We start from the raw sequence: 21,177 nt of genomic DNA on the forward strand, positions 1-21,177 counted from the left end.
GAAGAGATGGGGTGTTAAATGTTGGAAAATTTACAAAAAAACACTAACTTCCATTTTGATCGTATACCTAAATTGTACTGGTTTGTAATTATGTTCACTGAAGATCATGAGGTCACTGTGGTGAGACATTACCTAAGAAAGCAACTTTAACCTTGAGAAAGTGCTATTGGCCTTCCATATAAAGCTTTTCCTGCTAATAAATTACATAAGTGAATTTACTGGACTACCCATCTAGCTACTGATCCTTTGATTACAGACAGCCCCCTTGTTTTGGTGGCATGTGATGTAAAGAAGTGCACTCTTTTCATCATTGCTTTGGTCTCGAAAATAACACTTATGTCAGTCTGTAACGCAACTGGTGCTTATGTAAAGCACTATGATACCTTTGGGTCTAGTTTGCGCTATATAAAAAACTCCTGTCCCCCCCCACCACCCCCAAGTGAAAAAAACACTACTGCCCTCACATACAGCATGTGAAGAGCACGTGGGTAGGTGGATTAATTTACATCAAAACAGGTAATCCTTTGGGTATGAAGTGATGAGTAGTTCTCATTACAATCTTGTCCTTTTTTATTTGTAGGCATGGCTACTAAATAGGTAATATTTTAAATCGCGCTCACTCTGCAAAGGGAGGTTATTGCTATGAGCAAGACTTTTTAAGAGAGCTGTTTAAAGCAGCATGATCGATGCGTTCAAAAGGTCCTTTCACCAATCTAGTAAATACTACATTTTGTTGCACATTGGAGGTAGTCTCGCAATAAGGGGAGTTTACTTTCTTTGTCCCTTCCAGAAAGATTTTGATAACCAATGTTATTTCCCTTCTCTATTAGTATATGTCATTATCCCATATAAGTGCACTCTTAATAAGGCACCCTCTCCTGCACTACTTAAGCCAGTTACTCATCTGTAAAAATGGCTTTGCAGTTTAACTCTTCTAGATTATCAAGCTGTGCATTTATTATTCCACTATTTAGTGGCTAGGCCCAAACTTTGTATCTACAAACATATTTCCTGTTGGGTGTGGACATAGGTCGAATCCATATCACCGACTATTAAGTCGACTGTAAGCCCACTGTGCCCCCTAAAGTAACCTCCATGTTAGATTTTTTTAGCTACTTTGCGGTGTCCTTGCCTCTGTAAACCTTCATGCATCCTGACAGTAGGTGCAGATGGTCTAACTCCAACTTCTCAGAAGCCATGCAGCTAGGAAAAGACTGGCAGAATCTGGGTAAACACTTCCCTGCTGTGTTCGTAATAGGTCTATTCTGATTTATATGGTCTTTTTCTGTATAATTGCCAGTAGATGCAAGTACTCTGTTGTGCTGACTGAGGTGTAATAAGGATCACAGTCATAAGTGTCTGTTTGCGTTTGTTGATCACACTTGGTATGAGTGGTATCTGTGAAAAAGCTGAAGCAAACGTGCTATATCTATTTATTGGCTGAGCATTCTCTATATATTCGGGATGTAGATAACTGGATACAAAGTCTGGGCAAATCTCGTTCTCTTTTTTCAACCAGGTCTGTGCATTGTGCACTTCATGTTTTGAAGAGGATATCCATTACCTTATGGTTTACTTACCATTCATGTGACCCAACTTCTGGTCTGCTTAGTTTGTCTATCTCTGTGCTTTGCTTTATTGATAAATGTCCTGCCACTAGCCCTATGCTTTTGTTGGTAGCGGAGATCCATATTTCTTGGGCCACTTTCAAATTAAGTATGGTTCCCCTCAACATCCCTAGGTTCCTTATATGTTGACTTTGATTACTGTAATGGTATTGCTTGGTTGCATTTGCATTCTCCCCTTCCATTAGAAAAGGAAAAGCCTATAAATCTAGAAAGACTTTCAGTTCTCAGACGTTGCCTTGCCTTACAACTTCTGCTGTGTCCACTACCCTCTGGTCCCATCTTTTGTGACTAGGTCGCCAAAGTACCTGCCTTTTGTCATGTTCTTTTGTGATAGTCAGTTGACCGTAGTGACAGGTATTGCGCAAAGTGTACAAGCACTTTATGACTAGAATGTAATAGGTACGTTTCACATTAGCTTGCTGTGGTCAGAACATAGGCTTTGCACTAATTCAAGCAACAGCTTATGGGTGCTGGAAGCAAGGAATGAGTGGATGCATAGTGTCAGAGATTTTCTGTTAGAAGATTCTAAAAAAGCCCATTAACGGAGTGGCCATGTTTACAACACAATGAAAAACGACAAAGTCATGCCTCGGAACACCCAGGAAGGTGACCCATCTGGATTACTGTCCTGACTGGCTAATAAGTCACAAGTTCTAAGGTATTGCTCCTATGGAATCAAAGAAAAGTTCAGAATATTTAGTGTAGTAGCATGGCAGTGAGCAGCATCTCTCCTACAAAAGGCCTTAAGACATGCTCCTCTGGCGCATGTTACCGTTCATTACACTTCACACCACAGTTCCCTGTCAAAGGGAGCAAATATTGCTGAACGTTGGGCTTAAATCTGGAATGTGGAGCCAGGCATGGTACCAGATCAAGACCCCAGAGGAGCAGTAATGTAATGTAATGTAATGTAAATGCCAATTTGTATCGCGCAACAATCGCTCCAAGGAGCATCTAGGCGCCAAAGAGAGGACCACCAGATGTTAGGTAGTCTCTATGCTTACTTGACCAAGACCAGGATTACACTAGGCTTCTGGCAGTTGTGTCTTGGAGATTAAAGATCCAGGTTTTTAGGTGTTTGCGGAAGTCTGTTTCCTTGTCCAATATTCTCAGCTGAGGGGGGAGAGTGTTCCATGCTTTTGCTCCCAATACCGCCAGGGATTTGCCCCCTCGGGTTTTGAGTCTGAAACCCGGGACGGTAAGCAGGTTGGCAGTTGAGGAACGTAGTGCTCTAGTTGGACAGTATCTGCTAAATTTTTTCCTTAGATATAACGTGCCTAGGTTATGAACAGCTCTGAAGGTAATTAGCAGTACTTTAAACAAGACCCTTTTTGTTATGGGCAACCAATGTAATGCATTGAGGGCTTTGGTTGCTGATCTTTTCGGCCATTTCAGAACCAACCTCGCTGCTGCATGTTGCACCATTTGAAGTTTGTGTGTGACAGCTTTATTTGTGCCAGCGTAGAGGCTATTACAGTAATCGATGCGCGATGTTACTAGTGCAACCGTAACTGTTTTTCTTGCTTCGAAGGGCAACAAATCAAAGAACTTTCTCAGTCCCTTTATCACCCCAAAGCACATGCCTGCCACTCTAGCCGCTTGTTGTCTAAAAGACAGGTCAGAGTCGAAATACACCCCCAGATTACGGGCCGAGTTGGTAGTATGAGGTGGTATTTCAGCTTTTTCTGGCCACCATATTCTTGGGATGAACTCGTTTTTTGGGCCTATTGGCATGATCTCCGTTTTACCCGTGTTGCATTTCAGGTGATTTAGGCACATCCATTCAAAAGTGGCCGTTAGACAACCTTTGAGCTTTTCCTCCCAGGCCTGGTTATCCTTATCCATTACCAGAATAAGTTGTGTATCGTCGGCATAGGCTATAGCGTCTATGCCAAATGACGATATCAGCTTTATCAGAGGTGCAGTATAAACATTAAACAGGGTCGGGCTCAAGCTTGAACCCTGAGGAACTCCCGTCAACAGCGATTTCTCACTGGAGCAGAATTCCCCCAGGGTCACCACTTGTCTCCTGTCACTTAAAAAGTTTTTTATCCACTCGAGTACTGTCCCTGTAACACCAGATGTTATTAGCCGGTCTAATAGGATGGCGTGTGAGACCGTGTCGAAGGCCGCCGATCGGTCTAATAAAATCAGGACGGCCTTCTTGCCTTGGTCTAGGGCTAAGCGGATAGTTTCTGTAGTGAACAGGAGGGCCGATTCCGTGGAATGTTGGGTCCTGAAACCTGCTTGGTTAGGGTGCCATACTTCACTATCTTCCAAGAAGCGTGTAAGCTGTTTGTTTACAATTGACTCTGTGATTTTACACAGGGCCGGAAGTAGTGAGATGGGTCGTAGGTTCGACAATGTGGTGGGGTCGGGGAGTTGTTTTTTTTGCAGTGGTTTCACCGCTGCCAGTTTCCACTCTGGGGGGACATTGGCCGTGGACAGTGAGGTGTTGACAATGGCATTTATTACTGGGTTAGCAATATCCACAATGAGGTGTAGGAGTCTAACTGGGCATGGGTCAAAAGGGGATCCAGATCCAGTATCTGTTGTTTATAGGGAACATCTAATGGTGATGTTTGAGATGGTCCTACCCACTACTACGCGTTAGCTAATTTCATCCTAGCGTCCTCTGTCATACCTAGAAAGCAGTCTGACAGGCTAGGCAATTTCTTCAATGGGTGGTAGCTCGGACCACCAGCCTTTTCCCTGCTGTACCAAGTTTTTTTTTTTACACTCTTTACCAGGCAGGGGTGCATCGCCTGTGCCCGGAGTGTTAGTACGCTTAGGTGCAGTATGGACTAAGGGAATCTGGAACGACCTGACCATTGATGGATGGTGAGTAGTTGGGGGTGGTTTTCTTTTTAAACAATCCTAGGCGCGACCACACTGGCCTTCACTTTTCCTATAACCGTGTCTGCATCTCCTTGTGCATGGGCAGTAAGTGCACTGTCCCCTCTAATTTGCATATGGTTTCCATAAGATGCACTTTTTTGAGCAACTGTCCAAATAGTTCCTTTAGATATATGTATATATTATTGATTTATCGTGAAAAACATATGAAATGCGAACTTGTATCCTTTAAAGCGTGTTTTTTCTCCTCACTGGTGGGTTTCTCCCGCAGAAGGATCAATTTGTTTGATCATAGATACAGTACTCAATATCAGTTTACCTTCCTTGATAAATGAGCATTGCCAGCATACAAGCAACAATGTGGTCCTAAGGTCTGCTTCGAAGCAGGGGCTGGCTTCAGCGCCGGAGTTGAGGGGCTGGCTTCAGCGCCGGAGTTGAGAGGATCTTCGACCTCTGAAACACTTATGGGCTTGATGGGGCAGATCCTGTGAAAGTGGGTGGCATCTGCTCAAAGGCAATGGGGCCCCAGTGTTTGCAGAAGGGCTGGATTGGAAGCCTGACCCTCCACAGAGCATTGCACTTGACTAGTCAGGAACCTGAAACTCTTCGGAGTAGGGGAAGATGGTTTCTGGATTGGGTGATGATTGGTGAAGTGACAGGCCTGAGATCCAGACCTGTTAGTCTTCCTCAACACCTGGGGAAGGCTGCTCCCTAAAGACATTGGGGACAGAAGCCTGTTCTTCCTTTTGAAGAAAAAGCTTCAATATTGAACAGGCAGGCCTCGTACTCTGTCTCGTTATGGTCGGGAATCAGACAGAGGTTACACATCTGGTAGTGGTTGGTCCAAAGTAGCTTTGCATGGCAGCGGACTGTCATGCAAGGGTGTCCATTCCAATACAATGTGTATATCCTCTGTTAAGAAGAAGTGGAGGAGAGGGGCACAAGGCTTCGTGGCATGCGGAGTCCTCGGTCTCAGGATAAGTAATGGAAAGAAAAAAAGATATTTTTCAGATACCAAAGTTGAATAAGATACCTTCTGGGCAAGAAGAAAAGTTAAGAAATGCTTCAAATTTGGAGCCCCAGGCGTACACATCTGCACCCAATGGAGGAAAAATATCAGTTAATGGAGAAATCACTATATATCTTGTGATTCAAAAGACTTCGAAAAATGTAGGGCAAGTCAATGTAGAGAAACAAGCTACAAACAAGGTTTCCTCTAGTTAAGTGGGTAAGATCAAACATCGGATAATAGACAAAATAGGCTGGGGGCAGATGCTGGTGAATGTAAACTTTGAGGTGTTACCTTTGGCAGGAGGAGTATTTTGCGAAGCTGAATTTTAGGTAAGACGAGGGATTATTGAACTTATAGAAGCATCTTTATGGCTATCGTCTTTGCAGAGGCACACAAGCACAGTAGGGTATTGGAGAGTGTGTGTTGGAAGCCATAGTCACAACAAGAACCATGGTTTGGGTTGCATCCTTTAGCTAAAATAAATCACCTATTAGGGACACTCAAGATCAAAGATTGATTTGACTAAGCCATACCACCAGGTAGAGCTAGAGTCTAGGCAGTTTACTGCTTCTGTCTCTCCCGGTCACTATTGAATACTGTTGCACAACTTTGGGTGTCGTCATTGGTAGTCTGTTTCTCAGTATATCAAGTTTAACTTGATCAAAGGAAAGAAAGGTAAGCAAGGCATCAAAATTATGTACTGATGTTAGTCACTGAATGCAAGAACATGACTGGGTACTGAGCTTAGTGCTCCGTATTTTTCAGGAGCATGTTGGGAGTCATGAAGAAGAATAAATGTAAAGTTTGATTCGCAAAGTGGAATTTTTGCAAGATCTGATTTCTGGAGAGGTAACTGAGCCAATGCCGGGTTTAAGGATAGACTGAAATCCTTCCTGGGGCTTTGTGATTTTTTTTTTGCTATGTGTACCTGACTGTGCTACTCGCATGAAAGTGCGAAGCAACCGGTTGAAGAGAAATGTTCAGTTTTCTTAGGATTCCTGTCAATCTGTTCTTGAGTGGCATATCCAAATGACTGATATAAGAGCTTTAAAAGCCCATGACTTCTCTTTATTATGCTGCATCATAGTTTATACCGGCCAAGTGGTAGCGAGTAACGACAGTTGGGTTTTCCACAATAGTATTTAGAGATGCAAAACGTCATTATACTGTTACTGAAAGGGAAGAACTGACTTGTTGCTGGATTATCAAAACGTTGGGTGCCTTGGGGTGGGGAAGGAGGATTTTTCCACAAATGGATTACAAGATATTAGTCCGGGATACTTGATTTATGCGATTTTCCAGTTGAGGCATTTCCTGCCTAATTATTGATTTGCTGCACAATCCATCTTCTGGTTTTCAGAATAAAAATAGTTTCTAGCCCAAACTGATCAAAAGTTACTAAAAATGCTGCTATGCATCTTCCCGCTTAATGAAAGACCCTTTGTGAAATAGAGCTGATAAACTTTCAGTTGCTGATAAATCATCAAGTAATACTGCCACAAATTGTACCACAGTGCACTGCAGTTGCATTTGCATGCTGTGTACTTAACTGTGCCCCATTTGGCATTCCCCTGCTGCCTAATTCAATTGATCCGGACATTGGTGTACATGCCTAACAAGGAGAAAGTAAAAAAGGCCACACCAATGATTGTCAAGTTGTCCACAAAGCTTAGCCAATCGCAGTTTGATGCAGTTTATATTCCTGGCAGCGGGAATGTCGGACAATTTTTGTCAAGGTTTCCTGTCCTTCACAAATAATGTGCTGAGAAAGGCAGTGAGCAAAAATATGCTTTGTGGCTAAAACAGATGTCAAGCAAGTGAGAGTATTTTTGGAACGTGAATGGATTGACGCTGTGGAACAGGATGAGACTAAAACAGGTGATGACCTTTGCCACAGGCTAAGAGGAACAAGTTACGTACCTTCTGTAATGCTCTTTATGGTGGATAATCTATCAAACCCCAAATGCCTCACCTTAAAGTATTCCTCCAGGCATCAGAAAAGACCCAGAGTTTTCAGAGCTATGGGCTGCAGTACCGCTCCGCATTGGCTTCATACTGCCCCGGAAGTGACACAACTGAACCCCATTCAAGCACTACCCCTGCGCGTTTGGTTCAAGTTTATTCTCTACTCCTGGGAACAATAGTTGGTTACAGTGTGCTGAATACTAACTTAACCACATGGCTGCTGGGCGTTTCCCCCCCCCGTGCTGGAAAATGCCATTTTAGTGGCACCATGACGAGCTCAGCTCGTCATCAGCACACGACACCCGTGGGTGAGGACGAGCTGAGCTCGTCATCAGCATCGAAAGGGTTAATATCTTTCTAATTATAATACAGAGGCCACTCAACAGAACTGGTAGGTCGAGATGCAGTGAGGATCTAAGGTTAGATTAAGCATCCAGCAGAAAGAGCATTACCGAAAGCAAGTAGCTTGTTCTTCGGATGGATACTCTAAGCATATATTCCTCACCTTAGAACAGATACCAGAGTGGCCTCTGATCTAAATGTCTTGCAGAACGCCAAGCAGACCAAGAGACCATCCCGCCACACTTAGCCGACAAGGTAGTACTGCTTTGTGAACTCATGCACCAAAGCCTATATTCGGAGCCTGGCAAATATCAAGGACAAGCACACCTCTTGCCAGTGATAGCAGGGACCAACTGATGGATCTTCTCCACCGCCAAATGGTGATGGAGAGCAAAGAAATCTGGTAGACTGATGGATTGGATTACCCAACATAGAAGGGAGTCATTCCTTTAGATAAGGTGGTCACTTGAGGCATCAGCACCAATTTGTCTGGAAAAAAAGTGGTACAGGATGGTTGCACTAAAGTGCTTGCAGTTCAATCACATGACAACTGATGTAATCACAATGAGGAGATGAAGCAAGCTGCATAATCAGCTCAAAAGGTGTACACGAGGAATGTTACGACCCATTTAAGTTCGAATTGAGACATCACAAATTGTGTGGGAGGAAACGTGTATCAAGGCTTAAATGAACCTTATCACAACAGAAGATTTTCAACAATAACAGTTGGTCAGGCAAACACACTGAACCAGCTGGGCTAATCACAAAACAAATCAACTGCCTTGCTGGGCTAAAGACAAAAAAAAATCAAGGGCATACAGCAGCTTTGCCTGTAATGGGTCTGTATTTCGGGCATCGCACCAGGTCATACATTTGAACTAGCACCTGGCATAAATGGATTTTGTGGAGGCCATCTGGAGGAGAGGTGGGCATGCACCACTTTAGGTAGCAAATCAAAAGCAGTCAATTTGCCTCAGCTCAATCTTCAGAGATGCAGATTTTACAGACTGGGATGCAGGTCCCTGCTTGGTTGTTGAGACATGTGGGCCTCCCAGAGTAGCAGCCTAATCAGAAAACAGATTCTCATGTTCAAAGGTTGGGGCTATGACTCTCCTGGACAAACTGGGAGCCACCACAATGACTTGGGCCCAGTAGTTCCTAATATTGTTCAGAACTCTGGGCAGGAGGAGTGGCTCAAAGGCGTACAGGCGTCCCTTGTTCCGTTCCAGCCGGAAAGCTTATCTTAAGTGAGTGTTCTTTTGGAAATTTCAACAAGCAAATTGGTGAACACTACGTGCTCTCATCCGTGGCAAAAATATCCAGCCAGGCCTATTATCACAAGTGGAATATGCGCGGTGCCACCAAGGGATGAAGAAGTTCTTCACTATCTGCCAGGTGACATATGCTCAGTTAATCTGCTCTGGCATTCAGGAACCCTGCTAGGTGATTTGTGACCAAGTAGATGCACTAGCAGCCCAACCAACTCCAGAGATGCAAAGTCTCCTGGCACAGGAGCCAGGACCCACTCTACCCTGCTGATTGCAGAACCACATGACAGTAGTGTTGTGGGTAAACACAGAAATAGTAGAAGGACAAAAAAGTTCTGGAGAAGAATCCAGATCCAACCAATAGATGGCAGAATAATGCACAGCATATGAATCCAGAAAAAATTCACGCTGAAAAATCTTAAGATCTCCACAACCCCCAGGTGACCCCTCAAACCCAGCAGAGAAGTGTGTCACCACTGTCAGCTCTGGGTGAGTTGGTGCAAACTCTTGGTGAGGGAAGGGAGTTACCTGTCGCAGGACAAACTGTAGTCGGTCAGCCCCCAGTGTGAACATCCTGAGCTACCACCTTCAAGATATGGATTGTGTCAACAAGAAGGCCCTGATGCTGTGCCCACTGAGACTAAGTTACACTGTGGCGCTATCATGTGCCACTTTGCGTGGTTGATCAGGAAACCGCACAAGGCTAAGAGGTCACGAAACCTCAGAAACATCAATACCATATCAATCTCCCAGACTCTTTTCTGCGGAGCTAAAGCCCTGAACTCCCCGAATCCAGGATCATCCCAATGAACAGAAGCGTTTTCGAAGGAATCAAGTGAAACTTAGGCTCATTTAAGGTGAACCCCAATGGAGTTGTGCTCTGCCGTCATACGGAGTTAGACCCCGACTGACTGTATTGAGCCTAACTTCAGCAGCCAGTCTCAGAGGTACGGGGGATACAGCCATTTCTGACTTCCAAAGGTGGGCCGCAACCATGCCATCACCTTTGTGAACACATAACGGATGCTGGTGAAGCCGAAGGAGTACAGTAGTGTATTTGTAGTGTATTTTGTAAAGCGCACAGCTGCCCCAACGGGGCGTCCCGGCGCTGTATAACGCTGTGGAACCCTTCCTGGCTCTCCCTGTGAGATGCCCCTCCTGGGCACCCCCAAGGTGAAGCCAGGCATCCCAGTGTTGTAGGGGCTGTTGTGGAGATTAAGCAATCTATTGCCCAGAGTTGCAGCGTGGGACCCATGATTAGAGTAGGCGCAGAGGCGAGAATTATCGAGTCCGCGGACATTGAGCCCGAGACCCTGCCGCGTCGGGACTTGAACCCTGGTCCCGGGCCTGATCTCTGCTTCAGAGTCTGCCGCTCTAACCAGTGAGCCACACTTCTCCACCGTGAACTGAAAATTCTCCTGCCAAACCTTGAACCGCAGGTAACTGATATGGTACTGCACAACAGGTTTATTACAATATGTGTCTTGCAACTCCAGGGACATCATCCAGTAGCCAAGGTCCAAAGAGGAGAGGATCTGATCCAATATAACCACCAGGAAACGGTTTTTCCATGTAAAGGTATAAGCAGAGGTCCAAGATATGCCTGAGGTCACCATCTGTAATCATAACAAGGAAATAGCGATAGTAACAACCCAGCCTTCCCCAGAGTTCGGTCTCTTCTTTACTGCATCTTTGGAAAGCAACAGATGAGCTTCTTATAAGATGGTGGACAGGTGCTCCTCTGAAATCCATTCTGGTATGGTAGGGATATTGGAACGGAGGAAAAGGTAGGGCACAGATGCTCTGAATTATTTGCAAGCCCCATCTGTTGGACGTGATGGATCACCTACTTCGGAGGAACCAAAATGGTTACTTGGCAATCACATGCACAGGGGCTTCTGGGGGGTACATCTGACAGCACAAGGGGAAGGAAGTGTAACCAAATGGTACTTTATGACACCCTGCAAGAAAAGAAAAAAGAGAAAGTAAAACGAGAAGTGTGGACCCAAATACTAGATAGTGGAATAATGCACAGCATGTCAATTCAGAATAGATTAATTCTGCAAAATATTGGATTCTGCCACCCAATCAGCAGGTATGAGCCACTGAGGACAAACTAAAGCAGTTTGCCAGTGTCGGAGAGAAAGAGCTGGAAGACTGGTTCTCCTACTAGCCCGCACATCATGTGCCAGTTAAGGTTCGTGAATTGACTGGTTTGCCTGCTGCATCACTGGTTGTGAAGGATGACTTCCATTGGAGAAGCCTCTAAATTCTTGAGTGGATCGGAAACGTACGAGTCAAAAGTCCCAAGGAACGTGCTGTTGTTTTATTATCTTTAAAGAGTTCCAAATCATAGCCTCCTTATTTACCGAAGAGGTGGTACCCATTAATGGGCGCATCTATTAGGTAAGCATGCACATCGCTGGGCAACACTGTAGACCACATCCTGTTGAAGGACCATACTTGAACCAACTGCCCTGTCAAGGTGATCTGTTGCATACAAACCTATGGATAACCTGTTTGTCAGTCTCTTGTCCATCCCGTTTCCTCTGGGCCAAAGCTGCCCTCACATCTTCCAGAACTGCTAGCAATATATTGCTAAAGAAACAGTTGGACGGAATGCTGGACAATGCAAACATTCACCCCCAGTCACAAGGATCTGGGTTTAATCCATCATTCTTTCGCTCACTACACAACCCAGTTTGGACCCAGCCATATGCAAATCAGTCTTGACCCTGTTCCTTGTGGGAACAGTCCACAGGTCCTCCCTGGACCGGAAACAAGCATCCAGGGACCGGTTTGAGGGTATGTCACCCTTCTTCAACCAGGCTAGCTTGAATCCAGTGGCACAGTGAGCAAGGAACCCACGTCTGGGCATACCCATTCCACATAGGTCGAAAAGTGCTACAGCAAACAAATGATGGACAGTATGCTGACAATGCAAACATTCTCCCCCAGTCAAAAGATCTGGGTTAAATCCATTGATCTTTTGCCTACTACGCCACCCCAGTTTGAACCCAGCCATATGCAAATCAGTCTTGACCCTGTGCCCCATGGGAACAGTGCAGACCGAACTGCCAGGCCCGGTCCTCTCTGGACCGGAGACAAGCATCCTGGGACCATTTTCAGGGTATGTCACCCTTCTTTAGCCAGGCTAGCTTGAATCCAGTGGCATAGTGGGCAAGCCTAAGAGCATGGATGTCCCCGTTCCTAACTGCATTAACAAACTGCAGTGCTGGACTGGCTGAAGAAAAAAATTTGCTTACCAAAGAAATCCATCCTCTTACTTACACTCCCTATCTGAATGAGTGCTGGGGAATGAATTGTGATTCACTTGACTCGTCAAGGCCTTCACAATAAGGCTGGAGGGTGGTGCCTGGTGATAAACTCTGGGTACTAGGCCCTGGTCTAGGACATCTAGCCTGCTGTCTGTGTACATAATGTTGATCAGATAGCCAAAGTATCTCAAGAGTATCATTGAATGTAAGGGCTCAGATGTTGCTTGCTCAGGCTGAAAGATTTCCATTATAACATTTGTCTTCGTCTCAATGGAGGTCAGCTGTAGCTTTAGAACATCGGGAAAAGTGTCAAGCCCATTGGCATTTTGAAAATGAAGGTATAACTATAAGGCATCTGGGTAATTAGGGGGAAGCATGCCATTCCTCTCACTATCATAATCAGCAGCATCATGAAGGCACTATGATCTGACAGAGTCAGAAATAAAAAGGCAACGGACCCTGCAGCAGGCACAAGATTAAAGCCAGGCAGCACAACAACAGTCTGTACTTTCATAATTTTGCAGTAGGACATCCATTCCAAATCTTGACGGGAAGTCCCTGCTCTTCATTGGGCCCTGAAAGCATGCCAGAGGGAGCAGAAAGCACATTTTATAATTGCACCCTGGCTTCTTTTAAGGCCTCGATCTGCTGCAGGGTCGACAATGGCCCAGGTAAATCTGTACACATTGGGTCCAGTAGAGGAATCTATATTAGACCTTAGTAGACTGTAGCTTACATATTGACGCCATCACATCTTCTCCTTGGGAGTGGCGAGATGAAACAAGTCACTTTTTTTCTTTAGGATTGCGTTTAGACTTACTGGAATACGGAGCAGGAAGTGGAGGGTCACTGGAGAAGTCCCGAGATCAGGACAAAGTCTGGGCCTGCGACTTGAAGGTGGAGCCCACGAAGGTAGAGACTACTTCTTGTGCTTGGTGGTGTACAGCTTTGTCGTCGAATCTTGAATCACCATTGCATGCCTAAGAACATGCTTATTACATGATTTTGATGTGTCTGGAGCCCAGCCACCAAAAACACTTTGTGCTGGCCTGTCACAGACATCTGCTTCCTGCAGTCGTAGCACAGCTTAAATCCTGTGGTTTTGGTGGCAACACTGTTTGACTATTACAGTAAGTGGCCTGAGGTCAAGATTGTGAATGAACGTGCATCCTCTACAGTGGCAGTTTTTTAAAGAATTTTTCTCTAGAGAAGGGGTCCCAGAATTTCTGAATCAGAAAATGGAATTCAATTTGTGTGTGATAACGTGGTGTCATTCCTGTAATTCAAGTTGTGTGATTACATGGTTTCATGCCTTGAGACCACAGAAGGCAAATATCTGATGAGTTCCTTATACTATCCTCAACCTTGGGATGATACAAGGAACTATTCAAATGAACAGAGTTTTATCTGAATCTATCCAGTGGGCTAAGTTGAATGCTTGCACCATTTCTGAAGTTAATGGGTGCCTGGTGTGCTGTTGTAACACAAAATGACATTCTGTAACCAAATAATTCAGCTTTTGTGGGGAAGAAGCCCAGCACCCAAGTTATTCCTTGGCTCGATGTTAAGATGGGTGAAGCAAGACAGTTCACTTGCACAGTTAAAACAGAATAATCAGCAATTAGATTAAAGAAGTCTAAGCGAAGCCAAATAATAAGTTTGATTCCAGGCAAGTCAAACAATCTAATCAACTAATAAAAGTGGGGGATGTGGGTCGGATTAAAAAAAATTAACATGTCAGGAAGTGAGATTTAAAGTTTGGTGAACCTGCGCTGATAGAGCATGGCAATGCGGTACTTGTTAAGGGGTGCCATTGGTGGAAGATGTGAAGAGTGGTCAGGGAACTTCAATGATGAGTCTGGCTGAACAGAATGAGGAAAAGAACAGTAACCAGCCTACATTACACAGGAGCAGATATCCGCAAAAGTGACGTTCAGGTACTATTTCTTCATTCTTCTGGGGTGTCTTTACACCATTCTGCACTTTTGCTAGTATGTTTTGAATTTATCATAAATAAGACATATATATATATATATATACACAAAATTCCCCCTCTCAGAAGAACGGCACAGGCTGCCTTTTGATGCTTCAAAATGTATTTATTTAAGGCACAGAATCGGCAGCTCCCTACCGACGCGTTTCGCCACTAAGGCTTGGTCACGGTTACTGTGTACATTTCATGGTGCTATTTACATAGTGAAAACAAAGTGCATAGAAGAAGGACTACAGTAGATCCACTCGGCCAATTTTGGCCGCCATACTTGAGTGGTGCTTTCAATTAAACATATATTGTCATGATGTGTTTATACTGAAGCATCCAAAGGCAGCCTGTGCCGTTCTTCTGAGAGGGGGAATTTTGTTTATGTAAATAAGGGTGTCCGGCACCCACACAAGCTCGCCGTGCTACGAGACGAGGAATAGCCGGGAGCGGTTGTTGGAATATTATATATATATATATATATATACATACATATATATACATATATATACATATATATATATTTATATATGAAAATATGTTATGGTCATCTCATTTAAGGTATCCTTGCTTGGGATGGTAATGGTGGGGATGTTGTATGTTAATGGAACTGGAGTTCAAAATATAAAGACGATTGAGCATGTAGGAAGGGCTGTTAGGTGGCTTGCACTTGCTCCCGCAATAATCTTCCTGTAGACTTCATTTGAACTGTTTTTGAAATACCACATATGTGAATTCCTAAATCAACTGTAATTCTAATAACTGAGGCAACAGTATTGAGCCAGAGGTGAGAGACCGCCACTGCCCTACTCCAACACAAAAGCAAGCCCTTGTATTTAGGATACACAGTTTAGCCCGTGTGTGGAAAGAGCTGGCCTTGCACCAAACCCTACAGGGCACTCCATTCTACACCTTTCAGGGGGCTTCACAAACAAGTTAAGACCCAATTACTGCAATTCTCAAAAGCAGAGCAGGCAGTGGCACAAGTTGCTTTTCAAGCAGTGAAACACGTTCATAAGATTAGAACACTTGGAAACAAAGCAATAATTGTGTACATACAAATTCTCCAACACACAGAGGGCAAGGCTTCCAGCAGCAGGAGGAAACAACTTCCTCTGCTAAAGCGGACATCACCCTACCCAAGTGACTTATTCACACTTAACTCTGACCAACCCTCTACTTCAATAAATCACCCCCAACAATAATAAAACAAGAAACGTACCTTAGAGCCTCGCTCATTAAAGATGATCTCCACATCTAGGATCTTACCAAAGGGCTGCAAAGACAAAACACAAAATCAAGTGAAAAATTGGAAGCAATACCAGCAAAACCAGAAAAGGCGGGGTAAAGAAAAACCAATGAAGAGAATCAAGAATAATAAAGTTTAAGGTTAAATCAATGTAGGATGTGTAAGAGCGGGATCATGGGCAACAGAAATGGAAAATAAAACTAGGAAAGTGTAAAGAGAACAAGGAACACAAGGAGGGAAACAAAAGGAAACCGAGTGAAGAACCAGATAAAGAGCAACAGCGAGGGATGGAGCAGGAAATGGAAAGGACCAGGAACTTGAGCAATACAGAGAAAAAAAACTGGAGAGTGTGAGAGTGTGAGAGTGAGTGAGTGAGTGAGTGAGTGAGTGAGTGAGTGAGTGAGTGAGTGAGTGAGTGAGTGTGTGTGTGTGTGTGTGTGTGTGTGTGTGTGTGTGTGTGTGTGTGTGTGTGTGTGTGTGTGTGTGTGTGTGTGTGTGTGTGTGTGTGTGTCTCTTTAACTGTAGTCTGAGTCAAAGCCACCAAGAGAGCCTTCATCGCTGGCAACAGTGAAATGAAGTGCCCAAATGGCGCAGTGGGAAAACTCTTGAAAAGGGAGGTTTTTCCTGTTCTTGGCTGTGGGAAAACACCTGCTCATGTCCACAAAACACCATCGCCTGCTTGAACAAACTGGGCTCAGGGACTTCAGGGTATGGCTGGGTGCTGGTCATTGGAGTCAGCGGTTGTGCTGGGATCTCTACCAGCACCAAGGCCTGGTCTCTTGAAAAGCTTCTCACGGGCGTTGATCGCCATTGCGAGTAGAACTAAGTGCCAGGGTTGTCTAGCCCAGATCGAGGCTATAAACAGGAGTGTTTGGGATGTTTGACGCATCGAGCACAGCATTGGAAGGGGTGGGAGATGCAGAAAAGCTTAGGCAAACATCCCTGACCAGTTCATCCATACTGCATTGCCCATGAACTGAGTGTGGGTGCCTGGATACAAAGCTTGAGCATTTTGCGATTTAGGGAGTGGCGAACATATCTATCAGTGGATTTCCCACAATGACAAAGTAGGTGTGGAGAACTACAAGATTGAGTTCCTGTTTGTGGATTTGTTGGCGAGACCTGCTGAGTAGATATGCTAAGTCTTTGTCCATTCCTGGTAGATACGGTGCCATCAGGGGGATGTGGTGGTGATGTGTCCAAAGCTAAATTGTCTCAGTATATAAGGAGTAGCGGAGTGAATGGGTTCTGCCTCGCTTTTGCAGGTAGTACATGGCAGTCATGCTGTCTGTTCCCATTAGGACTACTTTGCTCCCCCGCATCCCAAGGAGCAAATCAAGAGCCTAGGCATCTGGCTCGACCACACCCTAACCTTCAATTATCAAGCCACCAAGCTTGCCGCCACCTGCTTTGGGCTGATGAGGCTACTTCGTAAAATTCTCCCTCTCCTTCCGTTCCACTCAAGACAGATTATGGTTCACGGACTGATCCTTTCCCGTCTAGATTGTGGAAACGCCCTATATCTTGGGGCCCCACAATCTACACCTAACAGACTCCAGGTCATCCACAATTGTGCAGCAAGAATTCTCCTGGACATTCCCCGCCGAACTTCAGTTAGAGCCCGACTGAGAGACCTCCACTGGCTCCCTCTAAGATCCAGGATCGAGTTCAAGAGCATGTGCATCGCACACCGCTCCTACTGGGGAACAGGCCCCTCTATCAACTCCCCCCTGGTGGAAGCCTACCTACCCTCTCGCCTACTCAGATCCGCGACCTCCCACCTCGCCTCAGTACCACGCATCAGGAAGGCCAGATGTGGAGGCCGCATGCTCTCTTATAACCTAGCCAAGATGTGGAACTCCCTTCCCCTCCACATCAGATCTGAACCCAACCTTCTCACTTTCCGCAAACTGTTAAAAACCTGGCTTTTCAGTAAAACTTCAAATTAACTCTTCACTCAGCCTCTCCCCCCAACCCTCCGGCACAACTCATTCTTTTTCTACAGCGCTGGGACGCCCCTGGGTAGCCATCGCGCTTTACAAATCCTCATTCCATTCCTCTAAATCTAAAGTATTTCAGGGCAAGCTAGACTGCTGAGAGCTCGAGGTAGCTAATGTAATGTTACTACTGTTGTAGGGTCTGCAATGCCTGTCCTGCTGTGTGATTGAGATGTGCCCCCAATCAGACTTTTTTTAATTCATTTTATTTTGCATTTATAAGTGAAAGTGAAAGCAAGTAAATATGACACATCATACTTAGTCTCCAGGGATGATATTTCTTACTCACACAACGTATACAGAGGGGAGAAAACAGTATCCAAACATCCACCACGATCCCTCATATAATGATCACATTTGACCTTAACTATCATCTGGTTCAGAAGAAGACAATGTGAATGTCAGAGGCGTGCAATGTTTTAGACATAGTCATATGGAGATCTCACACTCTTTGTACTCACTTGATATGGGTAGTGAAGGGGTGCCAAGTAACCTCGAATTTGGCCACCCTATCTCAGATGATAGTCAATTTTTCCATGGCATCGATGTACCAGACCGTCCCCAAACACCCGCATATCTGATTTTGTGATATGTCCATAATAATAGTCATATGCGGTATAGGGCCTTCAAAAGCCTATACCAGCAACCGGTTGTTGCTGTTTCAAGACTGCAGAGAGCAGTGAACACTGGCCTATACCAACACTAGATCCTCCATGACCCATCGCTTGGTACCACTGTGCTGGAAAGCACTGCTGAAACAGGCAAATTTGATGTCTGTTACAGGGCACTATGGCCTGCTTCAGCAGTGCTTTGCCATCAAGCACAGGAGGCGCATTACTGTTCTGACGTGGATAGGATAATTTGGCTTTTAAAAAAAAGGGAGGGCAAGGGACAAGCTGTTGGAAGGCCTTGACTTTTTGATGGCTGGGTTAGCAGAGTTTAGAGTTGATTTGGTCATGTTGATGGTAAATCCAGGGCTGTGAAAGAGAGATAGTGGTCTGGGCATGGCCCAGGTATTGAGGCTTGCTTGAGCTCTCGATCATCCAACCATAGGAGAGAACATGAATGAGTCTTCTATGGGGTGAGGCAACTACTGCTTTTGGCATTTAGCCAAGACCCTTGGAGTTGTTGTGATCCTGAAAGACAGCACTCAGAAATAATGACGGCTACTTACCACAAAACAAAAGTAGCATCAGTGGGCAGGACAGCTTGGGATACAGAAAAATCCGTCTTTTAAACCCAATGCTGCCACAAAGCAGTTTCACTAGAACAGTGGGGTGAGGGTTCTCGATTGAAGGCTCAGAGTCGAAGAGCACAATGGGATGTTCCTCCTCTGGTGGTGGCAATGCAAAAAGAACCAGTGCAGGGAGTGGCGCTGGGACTGAAGTCCGCACCAAGGCCGGTTTCCAGAACCCAAAGTAGATTTGGCAGGCACATGAGGGCGCTGAGAGCAGACCAACCAGCAGAAGTCCGAATGGAAGCCCTTAAGATCCTTGAGGCCCAAAGGTACGGGGCAGATAAAATTGCAGAAGATCCACAGCATGGCTTCGCAAAAGAACACAAACAGTTGCGACATCACTGATGGATCAGGAACGCCAGGGTGCATCTGGGCCACGTTCGGAATCACGACCGAAAGGCTCACTGACACCCTTACGGCTTCACTTGATTTCCTAAGTGGCAGAAAGAGCAGAGCCACGCTTGGACTTCTTAGGTTTCTTTTTACTTACCCGATGACTGACTGCGATAAAGACCAGCCATTGGAATGCATTGGGGGTGGGGGGGTGCTGAGACCTTCCTTTTGACTGACCATGGTGTGGAATCTTTCGGTGTTTGGTGACGTAAAGTTTTTCATTGCTGCCTTGTATGGCCATGGGATTCATCTGGGTGCATTTGTTGCAGGTCCTGGATTCATGCTCTGCTCCGAGGCATCACAGGCATACCTGGTACGGATCTATCACAGGCATCTGTTTGGGACAGCACCTACAATGCTTAAACCCGGTTTTGAAAAGTGACATAACTTGCACACTCTGAAAAGCTTTTTTCCTCAATGTTTTCAAAAATTTCAAAGGATAGCGGAGTAGCTATGGATTGGCATCTGAAAGCACAAAAGTAAGGAACTGATATCAGCACGCATAGGTGTCACTTCCATTCAGAGCCCCATGTCACTTCTGGAAAGAAACACTGTCAGTGCAGAGCCACACAATGCCACCTACCTGGCCTTAAGTTTCCTGATCAAGTTAAACACCTTGGGAATTTTCATAATGTGAGGAGGCTGTGTTTAGAAGTATCCATCAGAAAAAAGTGAACTGATGTCGTCTTGACATTGGGGGCACGGTCATCCCTGTGGTGCCATAGGACACCTCATTGTGTGCCAGAATGAACCTGCTGTGCCCTATCGTCGACGTGGATCAATGCGAAATGTTTTCAGGACCCGTCAGGCGCCTGGATGAAAATACCACAGGCGAGGAATCTGCTCTTAAAATTATCAGTCAGAACATTGAAAATGAATATCTTTGGAGAGATTTCTATGGAGGGAGAACTACAAAGGCAATTTGACTTATAAAATACCTAACTTGCATTACAAACTAAGAGCAAAGTAAAGGGAACAAATTACAGGGCTCCTTTTATTACAGGCACAGAAGTTTGATAGGACTACTTCAACAACCAAAGTATTAAGCTCCCATGTTGCAGAGTGAAATTCTCCAACTATGACTGCCACAAAGAACAGTCATTCAAAAAGAACAGCTTGTATGCAGACGATACCAAACCAAAATTAACTTCTATTGTGAACCAAGAATCGGTACTGCAGAGAACGCAAGACCGCAATCATTGGAATGGCCCCCTTGTGGGCCCATTTGACAGTCCAAGTGTCTTCAGTCTTACGGAAGCGATCACTGAAGCAAAGAGAGTAACAGTAAAACCTGTTTATTTTGCTCTTCTTTGCTTTTGGACTCCAAACTCTGCAGTTATGCATTGCATCAGGTATTGAATGGGAAGGACTTGGTGTTACAGAAATGCAGATTAAAAACTGCATAGCCACCCCAAGGATGATTACTCTTGGTAAGTTGTACCCTGAAGAATACTGGTTTATGGTAGAATCAAAAACCTTGTGCCCTCGCAGTACTTGCCTTCTCCTAAAGAGCATGGAATATGTTTATCCCAAAATTAATTTTCTTGACCAAATGACAAGCTTTCTGTCGCCTTTGGCAGTTAACGAGAATTGGCCTTTTTGCCTCCAGGAATTACCCTATATTTCATACATATGGAGTTAAAACATCTGGAAGCAGCAGCGGCAAAAACTGAGCTTAAAAGAATTTTTTTTCCCGCTCTCCTTTATCTCCTGTATATCCTGAATGCCGTAGTTGCATTCTACGAGACTGGGTTTCGGTAGGTCATGACTCGAGTTTGTCACCTTCCTTGTCAGTAGTAGAGTGGTTTTATAATCAAAGGTGCTTTGTGCATTGATGGAGGGGAACTGAAGTAGACGGCAGAAATAGCCACATGAGACTTCTTTCAACACAGTTGTGTCAGGGCAGATGCATAAAGTTATTTGCATATCGAAGCTAAAGGGGAATTAAAAATAATGATTAAAGCAGTGTGTGCG

General features: G+C 44.8%; 1 protein-coding gene across 19 annotated transcripts in view; it reads right to left on the reverse strand.

Annotated features, from left to right (window-relative positions):
* RBFOX2 (RNA binding fox-1 homolog 2) overlaps nt 1-21,177 on the reverse strand; it is a 617,871-nt gene that overhangs the window by 175,455 nt on the left and 421,239 nt on the right. For all 19 annotated transcript variants that reach the window (XM_086958635.1, XM_086958667.1, XM_086958628.1 and 16 more), the window contains one exon: nt 15,550-15,603. In XM_086958635.1, the coding sequence (XP_086814761.1) occupies nt 15,550-15,603 (54 nt within the window). The remainder of the gene's footprint in view (nt 1-15,549; nt 15,604-21,177) is intronic.

The sequence above is a fragment of the Lissotriton vulgaris genome, chromosome 1_1, assembly GCF_964263255.1.
Source record: "Lissotriton vulgaris chromosome 1_1, aLisVul1.2, whole genome shotgun sequence".
NCBI lineage: Eukaryota > Metazoa > Chordata > Amphibia > Caudata > Salamandridae > Lissotriton > Lissotriton vulgaris.